Genomic DNA, 20,448 nt, shown 5'->3' on the forward strand with positions numbered 1-20,448 from the left:
TTTCTATTTTGATATCAGATATTATTTATGATAAAGGAATAAGCATGGCTATTCATATCAGAATGCATGATATCCCAAATATAACCTAATGCCAGAAAACAATCGTTAAATGGTTTTTATTGTTTTGGATTTTATCAATTATGTCGTCAAAAATTGAAACGTCGAAAAAACCTTTCGACAAGAAGAAATGGCGTACCAAAAAATATAGTAAAAAACACAAATGTAAGTTTATTTTTGTAACAAAAATTAAATCAATATATTTATAAAATAATATTGATCAATGAAAATTTTCTTTATGCTTGTGAAATGACTTATATTATTCTTAGATAATAAATCTTAGAAACAAATACATTTTTTTATATTATTATTAGTATTATCTGTTACAGTTATATGTTTCATGAATTATATATTAATTAATGTTAATTTCAGTTCAAGAATGGGACGAGCGTCGCAAAAAAGCAATTATTCGTGACTACTACAAAGATTTAAACAAATCTGGCGTAGAAAGACCTTTAGATACATCAATCAATGATGATACCATTCCTATTCGACAATTAAAAAGGTAATTTAGTTATTAAGTATAAAAATGTTAAAATTGAAAAAACTAATTTTATTTTTTGAAAGGATAAGTAAAATCTAGGTTAGAATGGTTATAATTAGGGCTAGGGACTTCATGCCCTTAAAAACCTTAAAATATGTATGCATTTATGCCCTAAAGAATCAATAAATATGCTATTAAAATATGTATTTAAAAAAATTATATTTGTAATAATTAATTAAATAAAAAAGTTTTATTAGTAATAAATTTAATAATATTTTTATATATGATAGATATGATGATCTGAGATAATTTTTTCTTTTTTTCGAATTTTTTTTCATCTTACATTGAATTTTTATCTAAAACAAAATACTTAAAATAGTTTTAAAAATAAATTAAATTGAAAACATTTTTTTTATTTTTAATATAGTTATAATTCTTCTAACCTTGAGCATTGCATTGGACTATAAGATATTTTCTTAAGTTGGAAGATTAAATGACTGCCTTTTATCAGCTAAAATAATTTTATATTTAGAAAAGGAACGTTACACGTCTACGGAACTTATTGGTGCAAACTTAAAAAATCGTAGGTCACTACTATCTGCAGGCAATCTATCCATAGATTCATTTTTCCATTTAAAATGTTCGAAATTTTTTGTAGTTAGCCTTAGCTTGTGCAGATTCTTCAATTTTTGCAGAATGTATACGTTTTTTATAGTTTTAATTATTTTAATTATTTTATTTTAATTTATTTCAATTAGTGCACCAATAAGACACTTTGATGTCCAAGTCACGTGATATATGAAGAAATAAATCATAATTTTTTTTTATAAAATTTAAAAACTTACTCCTTCATATGAATAATTGTCAAATATGCATTTATAAAATGAAAAATGGTCAAATATGCAAAATATGCAACTATAAATTTTAAATATAAACTTGTATTGCTTTGAAACAAATTTATATATTACTTAGCTATATTTTTGATAATTATTTAAAAACATGCAAGTTCCTAGAAGTCCCGAGCCCTAGTTATAATACTTATATAATATCAAAAATGTATTATTTTTATTAATTTTATATAAGTAATAAATAATTTGAATAATCATAGGAATTATTACTTGAAAAATTATTCTTGTTTTTTTTTTCTGATATTTTAAAACATAATTTTTTTCATTTTTTGGATAAAGCTACATTGATTCCTTTTTATAAAATTAATTTTGTTTCATGAACTAATAAGTATAATTGTATCCTTATGGTACCTACAATTGTATGTTTAATATAAAACATTACATTTACTGAAACACAATTTATTGTTTTAGATTAAACCCACATAAAGAAGCACAAGAGCGTTACAAACAAATCCTAGAGGAAAAGAAAGCTAGACGTTTTGAAGCATCAAAAAAAAAGGAAGAAATTCGTCAGGCATTAGAAGAATATAAAAAAAAGAAGATTTACAGAAATAAAAAACTTGGTAAAAAAACAAAAAAAGGTCAACCAGTTATGAAAGAAAGATTAGAATTATTGTTAGAAAAAATACAAGCAAGTGTTAGCAATAATGTCTAAATTTTTTTTTTAATATTTATTTGTTCTTTAATTATTTGAAATAAAATTCTTGTAATTGATATAGTTATTTATTTATTTTAGCACTAGCTCCTTAATAATATGTCAATTTTTTAGTATATGTAGTTTATTTGATACATTATTATAAATATTTTAAATTTTTGTTTTTCTGCTATTGAAAAAACAAATGTGTTCTTGGATTAATACATAATCTCTTTTGAACATTATTCACACTATTTTTAAACTTCTATCTGATATTTTCCAATATTTTATAAATATTCTAATAATTTTTTGATATTTGTTTAAAACAACAATTAATTTAACATTACACAACTCTTCGGGAAATAAGGCAAAAAAAAAAAAAAATTGAAAATTGATCGATTAAAACAGAAAATCTTTAAATTTATAAAAACATAGCTGAACGAAAATAAATAAATAATTTTTAAGCTTAATAATTAATATTACTTAGAGCAATATTTTGATAGTTTTACTTTTAACATAAAATTAAATATTCACATAAATTATTTATATTTTAACTGACAAATGTTTATAAATAATAATTGTTTAATGAGATCTTAAAATTAAACAACAATTTGTCATGTTTTAAAAATTTGTATGTACATATATATTTATATAATATTAGCATTGTGTAATCATATTATATTTAGAAAATATTATTTTGAACACAATTGTTAATTTAATTTTTTAACTTAATACAATTGAACTTCTGATAAACATAGAGGTAATTGTTATAGTCATAGGCAAATATATGGTACATAATTTATTTTTACTATAATAAAAGTTGTATCTAACAAGGATAAAACTATTGAATTTTATTATTTTATAAGAAAATTCATTGAAAATGTCAATTTTAAAATAAACCTAAACTCAAAAACTTGTAGATCTAAATTAAAATCCTAGTAATTTATTAATATATTCTTATGTAAATAATATTTAACTTCAAAAAATAAATAAAATAAATTTCTTATTATTAATAACTAATTAAAAAAAACTGAATTAAACCAAATTGTGTTCATAAATTGACACTTTTATTATATTATCTGATCAATATAAACAATAGCCTTCAACACATTTTATAGACATTTATACAGAGTGTTTACATGTAAATATACTGTTGTCAAAAATTAACTCAAGCATGAAAAATATAAATTAAAGTTATTGTTTAACACAATACACATAAAACCTGTGTAAGGAAAGTTATCTCTAAACAATATAATGAAATAAGATTTTTAAACATCAAGTAAATACAAAAATAACAGTATGTAATTTATTTTATACAGTCTTTATTTAGATAAATAAAATACTTTATCGCAAAGACGAATTATAATCAAATTATCATAAAAACAGCTTGGATTGTGATATCCCTAAAAAAAAAAAAACAGTTTATGAAAAAATTAGCCTACAATAATTATGCAGTTTTTACTATGTGTTAATGAGTTACCCTCTGGTATCTGGTGACAAATCTCGGAGGTACCAATTGATATAAAATGTAGGTATTTTCTTTTAATATATAAAATACTTTCTATATACAATTGCTAACGCCTTCTAGGATAAATATTGTTGTTATCTCTTCTTCTACGATCAGTTTTTTGAGACCGTTCCATTTCTGCTAAATGTTTACGTCGTTGGTCTTCTTTTTCTGTTATCTGTTCAAGAGAAAGTGGAGACCAATATAATGTTGGGGAAGTTTTAGTTTTTCGAAACAGTTCATCTAAACTTTTAGTAGGAATACGTTCAGGAGTTTTAGATTTTTTTTGTTTGTCCTGTAGATCTTTTTTTACTTTTTTATCCTTTGAAAAATGATCATCAGATATTTTTCTTTTAGTAGGTTTATCTTCTTTTTCACCATTCATATCTTCCAATTTGCCTCTGTCCCATTCACGTAAAATAATATTATTTTCCACCCGAGTTCTAAGTTTTTCTACTTTTGACTCATTTTGCTTCTCCAAACGGTCTGGTTGAGTTCCATTTAAAGCTTTATTTAATTCTTCTTTATCAGTAAAAACAACTCTTAAAAATTTAGGATTGGTTGATGGCCACTGGGATTCATTTAATGCGTATACAGTTTCAATAGCCTGATCTTCATTTTCATACTCAACAATACATTGCGATTTAATTGAATCAATCCAAAATCCATTGGAAACAATTTTTCCTGTCCTTTGTAACAAATCTCTTAGTTGACCAACAGTAAATGGCCGGACAAGATTAGTAATCCGGATGACATTTGAAGTTAAATGTTTTACAGCGGATAAATTCTTTTTTGGCTCTACTTTATTAACTTCTTCTGTTAAGGATTTTTCAGATTTGCATTCATCATCATCAATGTCTGATGGTTTTTCTTCTTCATCAGGAGCTTCATAATCAACTGCTTCATGATCAATTAACATGGTATCATTCATTTCCATAGCTTCTTCAACATCTTGTTCTTCCTCAGAATCTGTTCTTTGTATTTCTCCTTCTTCTGAACGATACTCACTATTATCTCCAATAAAATCACTGTTTGATTCTATTATTATTCCTAATGTAAAAGGACTAATCGTAATAGGTGTCCTTGTTTTACAAGACCCCCATTTACGCTTTGGATGTGAAGATGATGATTTTGCTACTTCCTCAACTTCAACTTTTTGTGTATCTAATAACTGCACTGGATAAGATTCTACAATTGGTTTAGATTCTTTATCACACACTAGTTTTGGTTCTTCTACTGTTATGGATTCTTTATTATCCACTGAGATGGATTCTTTATCAACCACTGGTTTAGTTTCCTTATCAATTGGTTTTAGTTCTTCTTCATAAGCTGGTTTTGGATCTTCATCATCAACTAAATCTGGAGATTCTACAGTTAATTGTACAACATCTTCCATCTGTTCTGAATCATTAATTAAATCAGATTTAGTTTTTTCTTCTATGATATCATTAGCTGTTTTACTTATCTCAGCATTAGATTCATTTTCTTCTTCTATGACTTTAGATACATTTATCTCACTTACTATATTTTCAACAAATTCTGGATTAACATCCTGAATTGTTTCACTTAAGGCTATTGGAATATCAATATCTGAAGGTATAACTTCAACATTTGTCAATTTTTCTTCCGAAATTTGGCATTCCTCATTAAGAGGATTGACTGTTGAGCCAATTAAATCTTCAGACAAATTAATTGGATTGATTGATTCTACTGCAACAGTTGTTTGATCTACAGTATTTTCAAGAATTACATTTGATTTAACTACAGTATCACTAACTACTTCATCAATGAGCATATTTTTATCAATAGAAATATTTTTTACAATGGATTCATCTTGAGATGTTATTAAATCAGATATAATTTTACTGTCATCTATTTGATTATTATCAATTTGACTTATATTGCCTTGATTGTATGTTGGTTCATTGGCAGGAATAACAATTTTCACTGAAAACAAAAATTTTATAATTTATTATATAATATATTTGCTGTATAGAAACAAAGGCATTTGGTAAGAATTAATTTTAAATGATTGAAAAATATTAATTACAATTTTTCATAAACATATTTTAAGTTAGATTCAAATACTTATGATAAGTGTAAATAGTTCTATACGAATATTTAGTAGAAAATTATCAAGTATATATTTAGTATAATTTTAAATTAGTTTTATAATTTATGTAATAATATCAGTATCAATATCCAACATTTAATACTTAATTAGAAGCCTCATATTGTAAAAAACAAAAGAAAACAAATACAATGATTACATTGATACAAGAAATCAAGAATAAAGTTAATAAATTAAAAATACTAAATTATTTATAGACATTTTTTAAATATAAAAACTGTATTTAAAATAATTTAAATTAAAAAAAATGTCATGCAGTAGGTCACAGAAATATTATAAAATAAATTAATTTTTTACTTCAAAAATTCTACAGTTAAGAACATATTAATAGATAAATACTTACATAAAAAATAGTTTATTTTAAATAAAAATGTTATTATTGAGATCTATTTTTAGTTTAAACCTTTAATAATAATTAATACATGTTTATTTACTACTTTAATTTTATTATACAAATTAAATTAAAAATGTTGCATTCATGCGTTGATCTAGAAAAAAACTGGTAGAATAACTTCATTTTTCTAATAGTATCTATAAACACTTGATTAAACACATCAATTAAATTCTAAACAGTTTAATTGGTTGGTAGTGATAAAAATCGATATTATATTATGTTTGAGTGCAATATGGAAAAATTATTATTGACTACTCTATAAAATATAAATATCCCAATGATTAACATTATTATTTACACAAAATAATTTGGATAATATATTTTACATGATAAATATAATCTATGCCTAAAATATAATAAAAATGTCTAGTGTATAGGTGTATAAAACTATTTCATTGTGTTAAAAGTATTAAGTATATTTTACATTACCTTGTTCATTAGAATCCACAATATTTTGTTCAGTTTCTTTAACTACTACAGTACTGCCAAATTGTTCTAAATAGTTTGTGACACTACCATCTAAAGCAGATGAATGTGTTGAACTACTAGCTGCTTCTTCTTTCTCTTTTCGTTCAGCTGCATATTTGGCTTCAGCAGCCTGTTCTCTTAATAAATCTTTAGGTGAACGCCTAAGACTAATTTTTAACTTTTGAATATCACCATCCGATCCATTTGAACACTCTACTTTCCACATCCCGGTTGTGTTTTCTTCATTGCAATCATTACTCTCTGGCTTTGGTAGTTTTATTGTGAGAGCTACTTTCCTTTCGACCTCATCAACTCTACTGGTAGCTCGAGTTTTAGGTGGTACATCTTCTGACGATGTTTCCGATGTAGACGAATGGCGCCTAGTACGACGTCTTGATGTACGTTCACGTTTCGGCTTCCGACCAGTTCTTTTGCTCATCTTATAGGTTTTTAACAATATATTCTGAACGTTTAACAATCATATACTCACAAGCACAACGGACATTATAAGCATTCACAACATGTATTTTCAATAAATAAAAATCACTAGCAGTACTTACAGCATAGCACTAAAAGCGCTTCCTTTATTTTATGGTGCAAAACTTAGAATAAGCTTTATCAACAAGTCGATCCATTAAATCAGAAGATTTTAAATAATTTTCTTTTTGGAAATTTGGTGAGAATCAATAAGCACCGAAATTTTGTTGTACTCAAAACGAAACGGCGGCCATTTTAATCGTTTATCAACACAAACACATTTCATTGACTTCAACTTTCTCCATACAATATTTTTTTTTTTTGATCCTTAAACTATAAAATTTAAATACAAATTCAGTGAAAAAATAACAGTAATATTATTAATGATACTCTAACTAACAATTTTTTGGAAATTTGATTCAAATAAATTCAATTTTATTTTATTTTTTTACAACAAAAACACAAATGAATAGCGTGGAATATTTAATGGCAGCACTGTCAAAAAACGGTTGATAACCACAATCATTTGATTATTGTATGATTGGTCAATAACACAAGAAATATAGTACAATGTTTGGATTTGGAAATTTATTTGATATGTGCCTATAGCAAAAAGTAAACTCAACGAAGAATGCTTGATATTAAGTAAATTTGATTTGTTATTTATTTGGAATTAATATCTAATGCTTATCGAACTTTAGTGTTTAATGATTTTGTTTTAAAATTAAAAATTATGTTTGCGTTGATTTGGTTTAATATAATGACCTATGCCTGATAAAGTTTATTTATATCAAGTGGGTTAGCTGATGTTATATTGTAATAATTTTTGCATTACGTTTATTTATCAATTACATTTTAATAAATTATCATATATAATAATTTTTACGTAAGATTGTGATAGTATTAAAAAAAAAATTAAATGAAATTCCTTCCATAATTCATTGGGGCATTCAATTCAATATTATTTATTGCAGTGTTGTTAATTTCTTTTGTAGCTGTATTTACTTCTGAATATAAGGTTTATTTTAAATTTATTTAATTATTTTAAAATTTGAATATTTCTGAGTGTAATATTGACAATTTTTACCAACAATTATTATTCATAATTGTTGATAAGATAATTAAACATTTTTTAAATCTAAAATTATAAAATAAATAATAAGTAAATATATTTTTTTTTTTTGATACCTTTAATATAAATATTTGTTTTAATTATATATTTTGGCATGATTTTTACATAATTTTTTTTGGTTTTATTTATAAAAAGCAGAATTCAAAATTTTTTTTATTAGTTTATTTTGAATTTATACATAATAATATGTTATCTTTTATCTAATGTATCTTTAAAATAGATTTTTACTTTTAAATTAATATTTTAATGGTTTTACATTTACACATTTAATTGTTGTTTATTTTTAATAAAAAAAATGACTTTATTTTCAGAAGTATGTTGATTAAGCAGAATTGGTCAGTGGGTATCAAATAAATTCAAATTTTTGGACATAGCGTCCATTTAAACCATGAAGTACAAAAATCAAATAGAAGCGTTATTAAAAATTATAAAAGAAAAAACACATGATAAACTTTCTCTAACGAACAATTCTCGAACTGAATTATACAATAGACTTTCTGTTTACCGACCAGATTACGATAAAGTTGTTTCATGGTATGAACGAGTGACTGGTTTAAGAGAAGTTCGAATAGCTCAAGATAGAGTATTAGAATCTCAAAAACAATTTATGAAAGCCCAAGATATAAGAAGAGATGTATCAGTAGAACTTAGAACAATCCAAAATAAATTAAAAGATATTAGAAGTGAACTTTTAAATACTTCCCGATCAGAAGATAGGTACATTGAATTAATAACCCAAGAACATGCTTTACTAAAACAAGAAAATTCCATTATTGATCGAGTTAACATGAGTGAAAAAGAAGAAAGAGATAGTTTTATATTGCTTTCCACCACATTAAAGGATAGTCATGATCGAGAACGAATACAAGCTGAGAGAACGAAGTATGTTTCTATTGTTGGCTCAATACTGGGTACCATCATAGGTATAATTGGAAGTACCGTAATTAATACATGGAAAATGAATGAATTCAAAAGAATGGTTTTTGATGCAAAGGTAGATACAACAAATTCATTTAGAACCGAACAAATAAATAATCTAATACTTCAAATGCAAAAGCATAATAAAATATTAGAAAAATCGACTCACAAATTAAACTCAGAGTTAGTTAAGAAAATAGAGGCACCAAATTGGAAATATAGTGATCGTGATATTATTATTTTGACAGCTATTAATTGTTCTATAATTGTCTTGTCTACATATATAGTGTCAAAATTATTTTAAAAAGTGTATTTTATTATTGTTGATTTTGTTTTATTTCCTAATAAATATTGTTTCCGTTAAGTGTTGGATATTTATCTATGTAATGATTAGTTTCAAATTAGAACATCAATATTATAGGAAATTATTGAATGGTATTAAACAATATGCTGTTATTTGAAAAATAAGTTGTGCATCGATTTATTTAATGAAATAATAGTAATTTGTATAAAGTAGATCTAATAGTAATATTTTTCTTTTTTACCATGTAGAATAATATATTTTTTGTTTAGTATATTTATATCTATAAATTGTTACAATTCTGAAAACATTTTATTAATTTTCTTTTGTAAATTATAAAATATTTGTATTGGGTATTCTCATAAATATATTGCATAACTAATATATAATGATCAAAATGCAAATGTTAGAAGTAACTATTAATAAACATGCATCAATGCCAACTTAGAAACAAAGTTACAACATTTTACGGAATATTATTAATTTTATAATATAGGTACAAATAAGTCATACTATTTGTTAGTTATGGCAAATCAATTTAATGTATATAAGATGTAACATAATATATTATAAAAAGGAAGTACTTTTTTTTAACCCTTGTAACTTCGAAATGCATTTTACTCTATTATATTTGTTATTGAACAATAGTTAATAGAATGGTTTGTCTAAGTTTCTAATTCACTAATAATAGACATTAATAGTTTACAGTTATGTCATAATTAATATTTTGTTTTGGAAAAAATAAAGTGTTATTTTCAATATAAATAAATATTTTAATGTTATATCAATAAATAGTAGTTCTTTCAATTTTAATAAAATGTATAATTTTAAATTATAATGTAGAGGGTACAAATAATATTAATTTGTTTTTAGTATTAAGAGAAAATAATATATTAATGTGATATTTAAAATCAATTATAGAGCTATCGGTCATCACTTAGCTTAGAAATCTAAAAAGTGTTTTTAATGATACACTCCATAAATTTATTTTCATTCAAACTGTCTAAAATGTTGCCAAAATATTTTTAAAACCACTACTTACCAATAACCATCGCAAGTAGCAAATCCTTGACCTTTGAATTATCCGAGCACTCTATCCTAGATGATCTCAGAAGGTGTCTAAATTAGACAGTTAACAGTGTTTTGCATTTTTTGACGCTTCAACGGCGATTTCGTTTTAACTTGCGATTTTTATTTTAAATATAAAAGATCGATAAAAATTCCTGACAATGTCGTTGTTAACGTCGGATGCGTATAATACCTATACATATATATATATATATATATTCAGAATTTTTACATATACAGATATAATAACAAAAGATATTGTTTTACAATGTTGCAATATTGCCTTGTCGCTTCCAATCTTATATTGTTTATAAAAATTGTATAAAATATAAGCAATTGTTTAGACGATGAATAGTCGTCAAATTTGTATATTTATAACCCTCCCTTAAATATTTAGTAGCACCGGCCCTAGTAATATAATATATATAATTAGAATGATTTCCCTTAAATTAAACTTACGTGAGATATCCATTGCTAATATCAAGAATGAATATATAATATCCCTTCAGAGCAGAAGACGAGATTACAAAGGTTTTTTATTTATAAACAAATTTATACATCTACTCATATTTTTGCGTGATATTGGCTTCAAAGATCCCCCAGTTAATATAAAAAATAATGTCCTATTTTATACCACACTTGGAAATCGTAATATTGTTAGTCCTATTAATATGATTTTACGTTTTAGTAATGACTAAAGTTCGAATGTTAATGACCAAAATTTCATAAAAATATGCTTTATAAAATGTCAAAATATATAATTATATGCCACAAAATGAATTAAATATACCTATTTTTTCAACAAATATATGCAAAAAAAAATAATTAATATTAATTTAAGAAATGTTTATACTCTTTTGAATATGTATTTAAAATACTTTATTACAAAAAAACACAGCTTATAAATATGAAAAAACATATTAATTAGTTTTCGATGTATTAAAGTTAAATTATACATAGGTTAAGCACTTCAAGTATCAGGATTACACTGTACAATAATAATTTTAGTGATATTTTCAAACTTGAAAGACCTTTGACGAAACTACAAGAAGTTTTTGTAGACTGAAAATAACACAATTAACGGTAATGATAGATAATTTATAATAATACGGACAATTTTTAATATTATATTTATAATTTATAAAATATATGCTACTTAATCTAGATATATGCATTTATATGCTCAAAAATATCAAATATGCAAAATAAGTTTGCATACTGCAATCAAGATTTCATGAATCGAATTTATATCATATTAGGGTATAATTTTGATTGCGTGAAAAAATATGCCAAGTCATACACATCAGAGCTCTAGTAATAACTAATGGATACCTATTTAATATTGATTTTTTTTTTTTTTTATCAAAATTGTTAAGACTCCAATTTAAAACAATTTTTAAATAGTTCCTAATTATTTTTGTAAATAATTGTTACATTATGTTATACATTTTGTTTTTTTTAAAAATCTGCAATACACCCGTTACCTGGAAACACCAAGGAAAAGGGATTACATCACATTATGTTATACCTACTATATTCTAAATTTATTGATATCGCTTGCGCATTATTAAAACTATTGAAATATATATATATATAAATACAGTAGAGTATCAATTATCTGCACTAATTATGACCGAGGGGGGTGTGGATAATCAAATAACAATGAGAAATAAAGTTAAAAACTAATTTACTATGAGTATAACAAGGGCGGGGCTAAGGGGACATTAGCCCCCCACCTTTGAGACTAAGCTATCTATTTTACAAAGCAAAGTATTATTATATATTAATAATTATAATAAAATATCGTCAGTGGTCATTGATGAATATGGTACTTATTTTATACATTTTTTTTATAAATAAATAGCTCACTTTTGTTGTTAATTATATGTATTTACCTATATTTTAAAATGGTTTCAGATTAAAATTGATACCAATAATGTAACTATTTAAAATTTGTCATTATTGTGAAAAAAATGACTTACTTATGAGGGAAAAACTTAAAGGTTTTTCTCCCTATAATATCAAACGTAAATTAATAAAATTACTTAAATGTTAACCTATCCTTAATTGTGTATTTTATTAGGTTTTTTTTATTGTATATTTTCATTGTATTTTTTTATGTATTAACAAATAGCTGGTAAGTGAAATTATGGTGATACAAGTTTGTCCGTCTTTTCGGTCCTCGAACTAGATAATGTTGATGAGTGATTGAGTTTTAAAGAAACGATAACTCATTTCTTTAGTAATTTTGAGTAAAGCTTATATAAATATATATACATATATATGTTACAGTACAGACGATTTAAAAGCACAGTTTATAATAATGAATTAATACAAATAGAAAAAATATATATATATATATAAAATAGAAAATAATAGAATAAGAATAATAAATAAATAAAAGGTTGTAGGTAGACCGATTTGTCGTATAGTATTAAGTGTACCGTCAAATGGTTATACTTAGGCAGCGGTACAACTTGGACCAAAATCATATGTTTTTATTTTTCGCGCCATAAGGCCATAGTATCAAGTTATAGCGTTATCGCACTATTTCCAATATTTTTTTTGAAAAATTTTCTTCAGTAAGAACTTAAATTGAAGATCAGAAATTATTAGTAAGTATATTTAATATGTATAATAAAGTAAGTGTAATTTGTTAAGCATTTGACATACCTTAATAGTATTGTATAAACAAGAAAAAGTATTGTTTTTTGAGTGATGTGATAAATAAAAATAAGTTTCCAATTTATGTAATTGTTATATTTTAATATTTATTACATTTATAAGTATAATATTTATTAAGTTATTTAAGTTTTAGTGATGTATGTGTAAGTTGGGGCAAGGTGGTCCATGTTACACAAGGATAAAACTTAGTAGATTGTACATACCTAGTAAAATTAGTTTAAAATACATCTTTACCTATTTGTTTTTACTAGTATTTAATTTGAATTATATAGGTATAATATAATATTGTTGGCTTGATTATATTAAGTTATCTACTTATTGATTTTTTTTTTTTTTATAAAATAATGTATTTATAATTTTTCTTTTAAAGAAATGGTTGGACGAAAAAAGAAAATTGGAGCAAGACCATACAAAACATATAATGAAGAAACACTTCAAAGAGCAGTACTTCTTGTAAAATCTCATAAATTGACTGAACGTTGGGCATCTAAAGAGTTTGGCATATCTAAATCCACAATTCACCGCAAACGCCATGATCAAAATTTATCACCAGTTGGAAGACCCTGTGTTTTGAATTATGACGAAGAACAGGATTTAGTCAAAGGTCTTATTGTAGCTAGTAAATGGGGATTTCCATTAATCTCACATGACATTTCTCATAATTTATGTGAAATTTAAAATGTTAAAAATGTTGTTAATGGGAATTACATCTGAAAATATTATAAAATCAAGACTGATTATGTATTGCTATTCTCATTGTTAAAATATGTTAATTAATTATAATTTAAATAAGTATTCTGATTTAATAGTAGACTGATATAACATAAGTCATAATGTATTACCTTCATACCTAGGGTTTTTAATTTGTATAAATATTGTTTTGTTTTCAACTATAAAAATATAATTAATGTGAAATATATAAATCTATAATTCAATTGTTTTTTTTAATTTATTTTTAATTAGTGTACATTGTTTCAAAAATAAATGCAAAATGTTTTTCTTATTTAAAAAAATTCAAGGAATCTTTTAAAAATATTATTTTTTTTGCCCCAAATAAGTCTTAGTAAAGGAAACTTGGTTTTTGTATGATAATTATATGTTAGCCCCAAATTAAATTTTTATGGTATTACTTGGGACAAGCATAAAAAATAAATATATAGGAGTTTAAGAAAAAACTCAAATCAATAATATTTTCATAAAACAAAGTAAGACCCAGATTTTTTGTAATCACATGAAATTCCCTAACTTAAATAGTTTTTAAGTTACCTACAATCATAATTTTATAGTGCCCCAAGTAACACCATTTGACGGTAAGTCATAAAATTATGGCATATGATCACGAAGAACTTCGTATCGCGACAAAGATTTTAAATTCGGAATGTAGTACATTACCGGCTAAAGTTTATTTTTGCGTAATATATAAGGTGCAACAGAAATAACTCCTTTGTTTGATAAGGCTGTAGTTTGATTTCAGGTGAAAATAAAGTAATAACATCAATAGTAAGCTTTATTTATGGTATGTCATTTTAAGTATTTAACATGACTTGATCGGGAAAACATAATGCGTTTGTTGTCCAGGATTTTATTTTAATGACGGCGGTTCACTAATATCGACCCAGTGTGCTAGCTTTTAAAAAAAACAATGTACCTATTTTGCTACTTAATATTAAAGCTTGTTCACTCAATATGATATGGGGTCACTCAAATTTCTTTTTGGTACAAACGATACAAAAAGAGCTTCGTCCAATTTAACATTTGTCGCGTTTATGGACCAACTAATTTAAGATTATGTACAAATATATGATATACATTAGAGTGAGCTGTAGTAGATAATAAAATAATGTCACATTTCATAATATGTACACAATAAAATGAACATAACGAATGATAAAACTAAATTGAATTATACTAAAAATACATGTTTGAAACATTCTATAGTGAGGATAATCGACGGTTTACTGTGCAAGGATATTTTTATTTTAAATGTTTAAGCATGACGACATTTCAATGAGCGGTTTTAACTTGAATGCACCACGGTAGTTAACGTAAATGTTACCGCGGTCAAAGAATATCTGCAGCGGAACCCTGTACGAAAATAAATCAATAAATTGGCCGTCCCTTGCTTCGTACGTATCGCGTAGTTCCTTACAATTCCGCACTCGCTACTACGGGCGCAGTACGCGCAAGTGTGTCATAGCATTACTATAAATTATAACTTTATAACACATACACACTCACATCACCAAACAAATATCACGTAGAAATCAAGTGGTGCAACGGTGGGCCATTCGATAGAGCCTTGTGTTTATTTGCATATAAACGACACAATATTTCGATTAATTTCAAAGGCAATCGAGTTAACGACCGAAAAACGTTTTATACTTGGGCTCAATTGTTGAGCCATTAAATTCATTATATACAGTGTTTGTACCTATTTTGTAGATTCTCCACAAAATCTTAGGAAATGGAATTCAAATTCGACATAAAAGATTTAGCTGAAGAAGGGATTGTGAAAATCGATCATACCCTTACACCTTTTGGGAGCGAAGACGATGGAAAGTATGAATAACAACAACATAATATATAATAATATACAAATATCACATAATTATAACATTCAAACTAATATAAAATAATTAAATATAGCTTACAAAAGAGAGTTGCAATGATTGTTGATGAAATGGGCAAAGCATCTGCAAGAGCTCAAGATTTGAAAATGCCTATAACAACAGCTGAAAAATTATCAAAATCTGATCATACAATATATTTGTTTTCGGAACAGACCAACGAAGAGTATGTATATTTTATCCTCCATACATCATTATTATGTTACTAAAACAATATAACCATATGCATAGTAAACTTAATTATCTAATATTTAGAAAGTGTGTTGTTGTTGGAATTTTGAAAATGGGCTGGAAAAAATTGTACCTTTTTGATAAAAAAGGTTCACGTTCTGAAGCTATGGTGTACTGTCTTCTTGATTTTTATATTCATGAAACAAGACAACGTCAAGGATATGGAAATAAATTATTTGAGCACATGTTAAAAGTTTGTATCATCATTACTTTAACATATTATGATTTTCTATAGAATATATATATATATATATATATATAATATTATAATATTAAGTGGTAAAATTTTCCTGATTTTATATACTTTATAGGATAATGAATTAGAAGCAAAACATATAGCTATTGATAAACCTTCGAAAAAGATGTTACAATTTATGCAAAAACATTATTCTCTAAAGAAGTTAGTCGACCAAGGGAACAATTTTGTCATTTTTGAAGAATTTTTTGATACTCCTGGTAATCCACAAAATAAAACAAAAATTAAAATATAAATAAATAAAAACTATTATTTTTTATTTCAGGATTTATGCATTTACAAGATAAATTTGATAGGTAAGATGTCATAAATTGAAGACTAACATTAAAGGGAAAAATCTTTCTAAACAATCGTTTTACTCCGAGCCATGTGTTGAAGTAGGAAGCGAAAACTCACGGTTGCAAATTCTTAAGAATTGCCAAAAAGTTTTAACTAAATTATTTCAACAGTATTTATCCCAAAAAAATAAAATATAATATTATAACAATCGTGCCACGTTTTTACGTCCATATTTTATTATCAAATAAAGTACCTAAATACTTGATTACTTAAAATAATATTTCGTTCAATATCGATTTTTAAGTACGATGATTTATTATTGCTTTCAAATTGATTGAAGGTATTTTTGATTAAGCAAATACATTCGTGCTAATTGAATAATAAAATACAGAAAACGAATAATTCATTATACTCCTTATTCGATATGTCCAGGTTGGTATTATTTTAAATAGTAGTGAAATGAGAAGACAAGAATTTACAATTCGTATTCTTTAAACTGTTTTTCTATAAATATTCTTTTAATTAGATACTCTGATATTTGATATAGTCCAGACATCTACACAAGGGTTAAGGGTTAAACCTCCCTAAATTTAGGAAAATTATTTAATATATATTTATTGAGTAAAAGTGGTTTATAGATCATATAAATATGAAAATATTCAATCTAAAATGTCCCCAAGATATATTTTTGTGTACGCACCTGATATAGTCATTATTATTTTTAACATAATTCTAAATATATCAGAAAATCATAAATAATAAAATAATATAATATATTATAGTTTATTATTAATTATTTATAGTACTCATGGATACAGAAACAAGCCAACTTATGGACGTCACGCTGCTAATAAACATGGGGACTCCATGTCTGATGTACGTAAATTTATTTATTAATTGGTTTTATATTAAAGATAGTTATAATTTAAAATAAAGTTAAGCTTGAAATTATATTTAGATATTACACGGGGCTGGTAGTGCTACTCGATTAAATGACAAATATGTCGCAAATGCTGATATGTAAGTAATATTTTCCCAAACACAATAATTATTTTTATTTATAATTTTTAAAACTAAATTTAATGTTACTATTCGTTAAATAGTATCAATAACAAATTCAAGGATAACAAACCAAATCTTGTCACAGTTCTTCCCTCCGAAAAAGGTGTAAGTGATATTGTTAATGGAAAAAAAGGCGCTCCACCTAAATTGGATCTCAAATTTCATCATTCGCATTTATGGTAAAACGGTTTTATGAACTATCAGGTATTGTTTTAAAATTTAAAAATTAAATTTTAAAAATCTATTGCTTTTAATCAGTTATTTTAATTATTATCTTATAAAACGAAGAGCTTTTTAAATTTTTATAAAATTATTTGCAACAACTTGAACATATAAGGATGTTAATTATTTAACACGTATTGAAAAAGAAAACTTATGAAGTATTTAAGTATACAGATTATTTGATGAACACCATTCATTTTGTATTACATAAATATTATAATTTAACAGTATTACTTATAAATACTCATATCACCTATCTATACTTTATTAGTTTAAAGTTTGTATTAAGCTATAAATATTGGTTCACTTATATATTTTTATTATATTAACCATTCATAATCATTATTTTTCGAGGAAAGTAATATCATTTATTTTATCAAATATCTTATACATTTAGTAGGTTGTTATTTTGGTTATACAATTTTTTTTTTCAATAATTTATTTAAATTGCTTGTTTATTTTTTATTGACGTAATATGTATCTGTGATTTATTTTATTAATTAATCAATTATTTTTATGTTATTTATTATTGTACGAGTTATGTTAAAATATGTTTTTTACCATTTTAATAAGTGTCATAATTATTTACGATAGGTTACCTGTTAAACTTACTCCATATTTGTACCTGCTGTAGGCTTTTACCATTTATTTCTATAAGAATACGTTCGTTATAATTATTTATATTGATCCAAGACCTAAGTAGTAGTATTATAATACACTTTAGTTGTTGGTTTTCAAACAATTGTAAAACATTTGCACAAATATCAAAACTATATTGAGTTAGTTATGAATTCTAAAATTCTTATTAAGGTTGTCATACTTTTATATTTTAATATCAATGGAAGCGTATTACTTTTCGTCTTGAAAAGTTTTATATAAGTAATATTTTTATTTATAAGTTATGATTTTTCAACTCAAAATAAAAATCGGTTTAGTAGTATATTTATACAAATTGTAGTTGTTATTTATTTTGAAAATACGATGATTTATTATGTTTAAATGATTTTATTTGTTGAATATTTTAAAATAACCTAAATACAAGTAATTATTAACACTAAAACAAAGCAAGGAAATCAAGGAGTGTATCTACTGACCTAATGATTTTATTACTTAGTATCATTTATTATAGTAGAAAAGTATTATCTAATAAATGACTGCATGTATTTCTTTTAAAACATCAAAATGTTCATTGTTGATTAGACCAGCGGTTCCCAACCCATGAGCCGCGAACAGATGATACTGGGCCGTGAACCATATTATATCAACATTAATTACATATATTTTTAAAATATTAAATATCAGCAAGTGAAGAAGATTTGATGATTGAACTTTCATGTGATCAGGCTCTAAAATCGTTTTTTAAAACTACACCATTATTACCATTCTAGTTAAATATTCGGCAAGACTTTCCAGCAATTTTTAAAATTTCACTTAGAAACTTGATAGACTATATTTGGACAACCTGTGTGTCTGAGTGAACGAGTTTTTTCTACTTTAATTTTTATAAAAAAAAATGTAGGAATAAATTGAAATTTGAGTGATTTAAGGCTAAAACTTTTCATTTTTAATCCAGATATTCTCTCGTGGGAGACAATCCGAAATTACATTAAATTGCCTAACTCTTGGATAATCTGGTTCAATGAAGTTTTTTTTTTTTTTTAAACAATTTTTTTTTAATAAATAAATTGTAATAACCAGTGCTCGACTTGAGAGGGGACGCAGAGGGACGGAATACCCAAACTAATTTTCAGAAATTTTTATAAGAAATGTTTATGATTTAAATCATTTCTCTTAATATAATGCTACTTTTATTTTACATATTTTACATATTTTGGTATAATTATATATTTTTCCATATTTCACTAATTTGTAAATATTTTTAAACATATTTTATCATATCATCATTCATACGGCTTCTTCGTACAAAAGTACAAGAAATTATTACAAATTTAGATTCAGTAACTTCTATTGCTATTAGAAAAGTTCAAAATATTATGCAAAATGAAACATTGAAAATTAATTTAATTTTCATCTCAGTGAATTTTAGTTTTATTGCAAATATATTTACAAAATTAGAAACAAAAATATGTTTTTGAATAAAATTATGCAAATTGTCGAATCAACGATTGCAAAATGAAAACTCGTAAGCGGACCAATAGGAGATGTTGTAAAAGAAAAAATTCATGCTGTTATAGAAAAAAATTCCAGATTATATTGATTTTAAATCAATCAATGACATAATGAGTGGCAGACCTTCTAAAAATTTGGAATTATCGCCTTCTGATATTATGCCCTTCAAATATGCTTGAATCAACTGATATAGGTTGATGTTAAACGATCATTTAGCCGTTTTAAAAATATTTGCAGATATAATAGGCAGTGGCGTATCCAGGGGGGACCACAGGGGCCATGCCCCCCCCTCGTTGGCTGTATTTACTAGATTTTATTTTAAAGATTTATATTTATTCGTATACATGAACGCATACTACAATAATATGCTTATACCAATGAATATTTTGCGGTTTTACCAGTAATCATTATTACCGTTATCACGTTTTGATAAAATTGCAACTCGTTGATTGGTCAAAATAATTTTATACAATCTAC

The 20,448-nt window shown here is 24.9% G+C and overlaps 5 protein-coding genes across 12 annotated transcripts; 4 read left to right on the forward strand and 1 right to left on the reverse strand.

Annotated features, from left to right (window-relative positions):
- Window positions 1-60: 60 nt before the first annotated feature.
- LOC112686756 (thyroid transcription factor 1-associated protein 26) lies at window positions 61-2,163 on the forward strand. Its single transcript, XM_025559173.1, has 3 exons — window positions 61-222; window positions 430-562; window positions 1,861-2,163. The coding sequence occupies exons 1-3, from the start codon at window positions 141-143 to the stop codon at window positions 2,102-2,104; spliced, it is 459 nt and encodes a 152-aa protein (XP_025414958.1). The 5' UTR covers window positions 61-140; the 3' UTR covers window positions 2,105-2,163.
- A 1,282-nt stretch (window positions 2,164-3,445) lies between these two features.
- LOC112686746 (apoptotic chromatin condensation inducer in the nucleus) lies at window positions 3,446-7,416 on the reverse strand. 2 transcript variants are annotated; one of them, XR_003148915.1, is made up of 3 exons: window positions 6,545-7,416; window positions 3,564-5,537; window positions 3,446-3,486 (listed from the first exon to the last, which is right to left on the reverse strand). XR_003148915.1 is itself a non-coding variant. In XM_025559157.1 (2 exons), the coding sequence occupies exons 1-2, from the start codon at window positions 7,020-7,022 to the stop codon at window positions 3,658-3,660; spliced, it is 2,358 nt and encodes a 785-aa protein (XP_025414942.1). In that variant the 5' UTR covers window positions 7,023-7,416; the 3' UTR covers window positions 3,447-3,657. The 2 variants fall into 2 exon arrangements, 1 of the variants encoding a protein (XP_025414942.1); XM_025559157.1 differs by having other exon boundaries at window positions 3,447-5,537.
- A 184-nt stretch (window positions 7,417-7,600) lies between these two features.
- LOC112686747 (coiled-coil domain-containing protein 51-like) lies at window positions 7,601-9,474 on the forward strand. Of its 6 annotated transcripts, none has more exons than XM_025559158.1 (2): window positions 7,601-7,705; window positions 8,504-9,474. In XM_025559158.1, exon 2 carries the CDS (start codon window positions 8,581-8,583, stop codon window positions 9,412-9,414), a length of 834 nt encoding a protein of 277 aa, XP_025414943.1. In that variant the 5' UTR covers window positions 7,601-7,705; window positions 8,504-8,580; the 3' UTR covers window positions 9,415-9,474. The 6 variants fall into 6 exon arrangements, with proteins under 6 accessions (XP_025414943.1, XP_025414948.1, XP_025414945.1 ...); XM_025559163.1 differs by having other exon boundaries at window positions 7,616-7,705; window positions 8,507-9,474; XM_025559160.1 differs by lacking the exon at window positions 7,601-7,705 and adding an exon at window positions 7,734-7,876.
- A 3,531-nt stretch (window positions 9,475-13,005) lies between these two features.
- Window positions 13,006-14,031, forward strand: LOC112686778. 2 transcript variants are annotated; one of them, XM_025559200.1, is made up of 2 exons: window positions 13,006-13,094; window positions 13,535-14,030. In XM_025559200.1, the coding sequence occupies exon 2, from the start codon at window positions 13,537-13,539 to the stop codon at window positions 13,840-13,842; it is 306 nt and encodes a 101-aa protein (XP_025414985.1). In that variant the 5' UTR covers window positions 13,006-13,094; window positions 13,535-13,536; the 3' UTR covers window positions 13,843-14,030. The 2 variants fall into 2 exon arrangements, with proteins under 2 accessions (XP_025414985.1, XP_025414986.1); XM_025559201.1 differs by having other exon boundaries at window positions 13,033-13,121; window positions 13,535-14,031.
- Window positions 14,032-15,316: 1,285 nt separating this feature from the next.
- On the forward strand, window positions 15,317-18,075 carry LOC112686753 (alpha-tubulin N-acetyltransferase 1-like). The gene is made up of 8 exons (XM_025559170.1): window positions 15,317-15,723; window positions 15,811-15,957; window positions 16,047-16,215; window positions 16,334-16,478; window positions 16,544-16,574; window positions 17,361-17,433; window positions 17,516-17,577; window positions 17,661-18,075. Exons 1-8 carry the CDS (start codon window positions 15,629-15,631, stop codon window positions 17,800-17,802), a joined length of 864 nt encoding a protein of 287 aa, XP_025414955.1. The 5' UTR covers window positions 15,317-15,628; the 3' UTR covers window positions 17,803-18,075.
- Window positions 18,076-20,448: the final 2,373 nt, after the last annotated feature.

The sequence above is a fragment of the Sipha flava genome, unplaced genomic scaffold (genome assembly GCF_003268045.1).
Source record: "Sipha flava isolate LNK unplaced genomic scaffold, YSA_version1 324_pilon_pilon, whole genome shotgun sequence".
Lineage (NCBI taxonomy): Eukaryota > Metazoa > Arthropoda > Insecta > Hemiptera > Aphididae > Sipha > Sipha flava.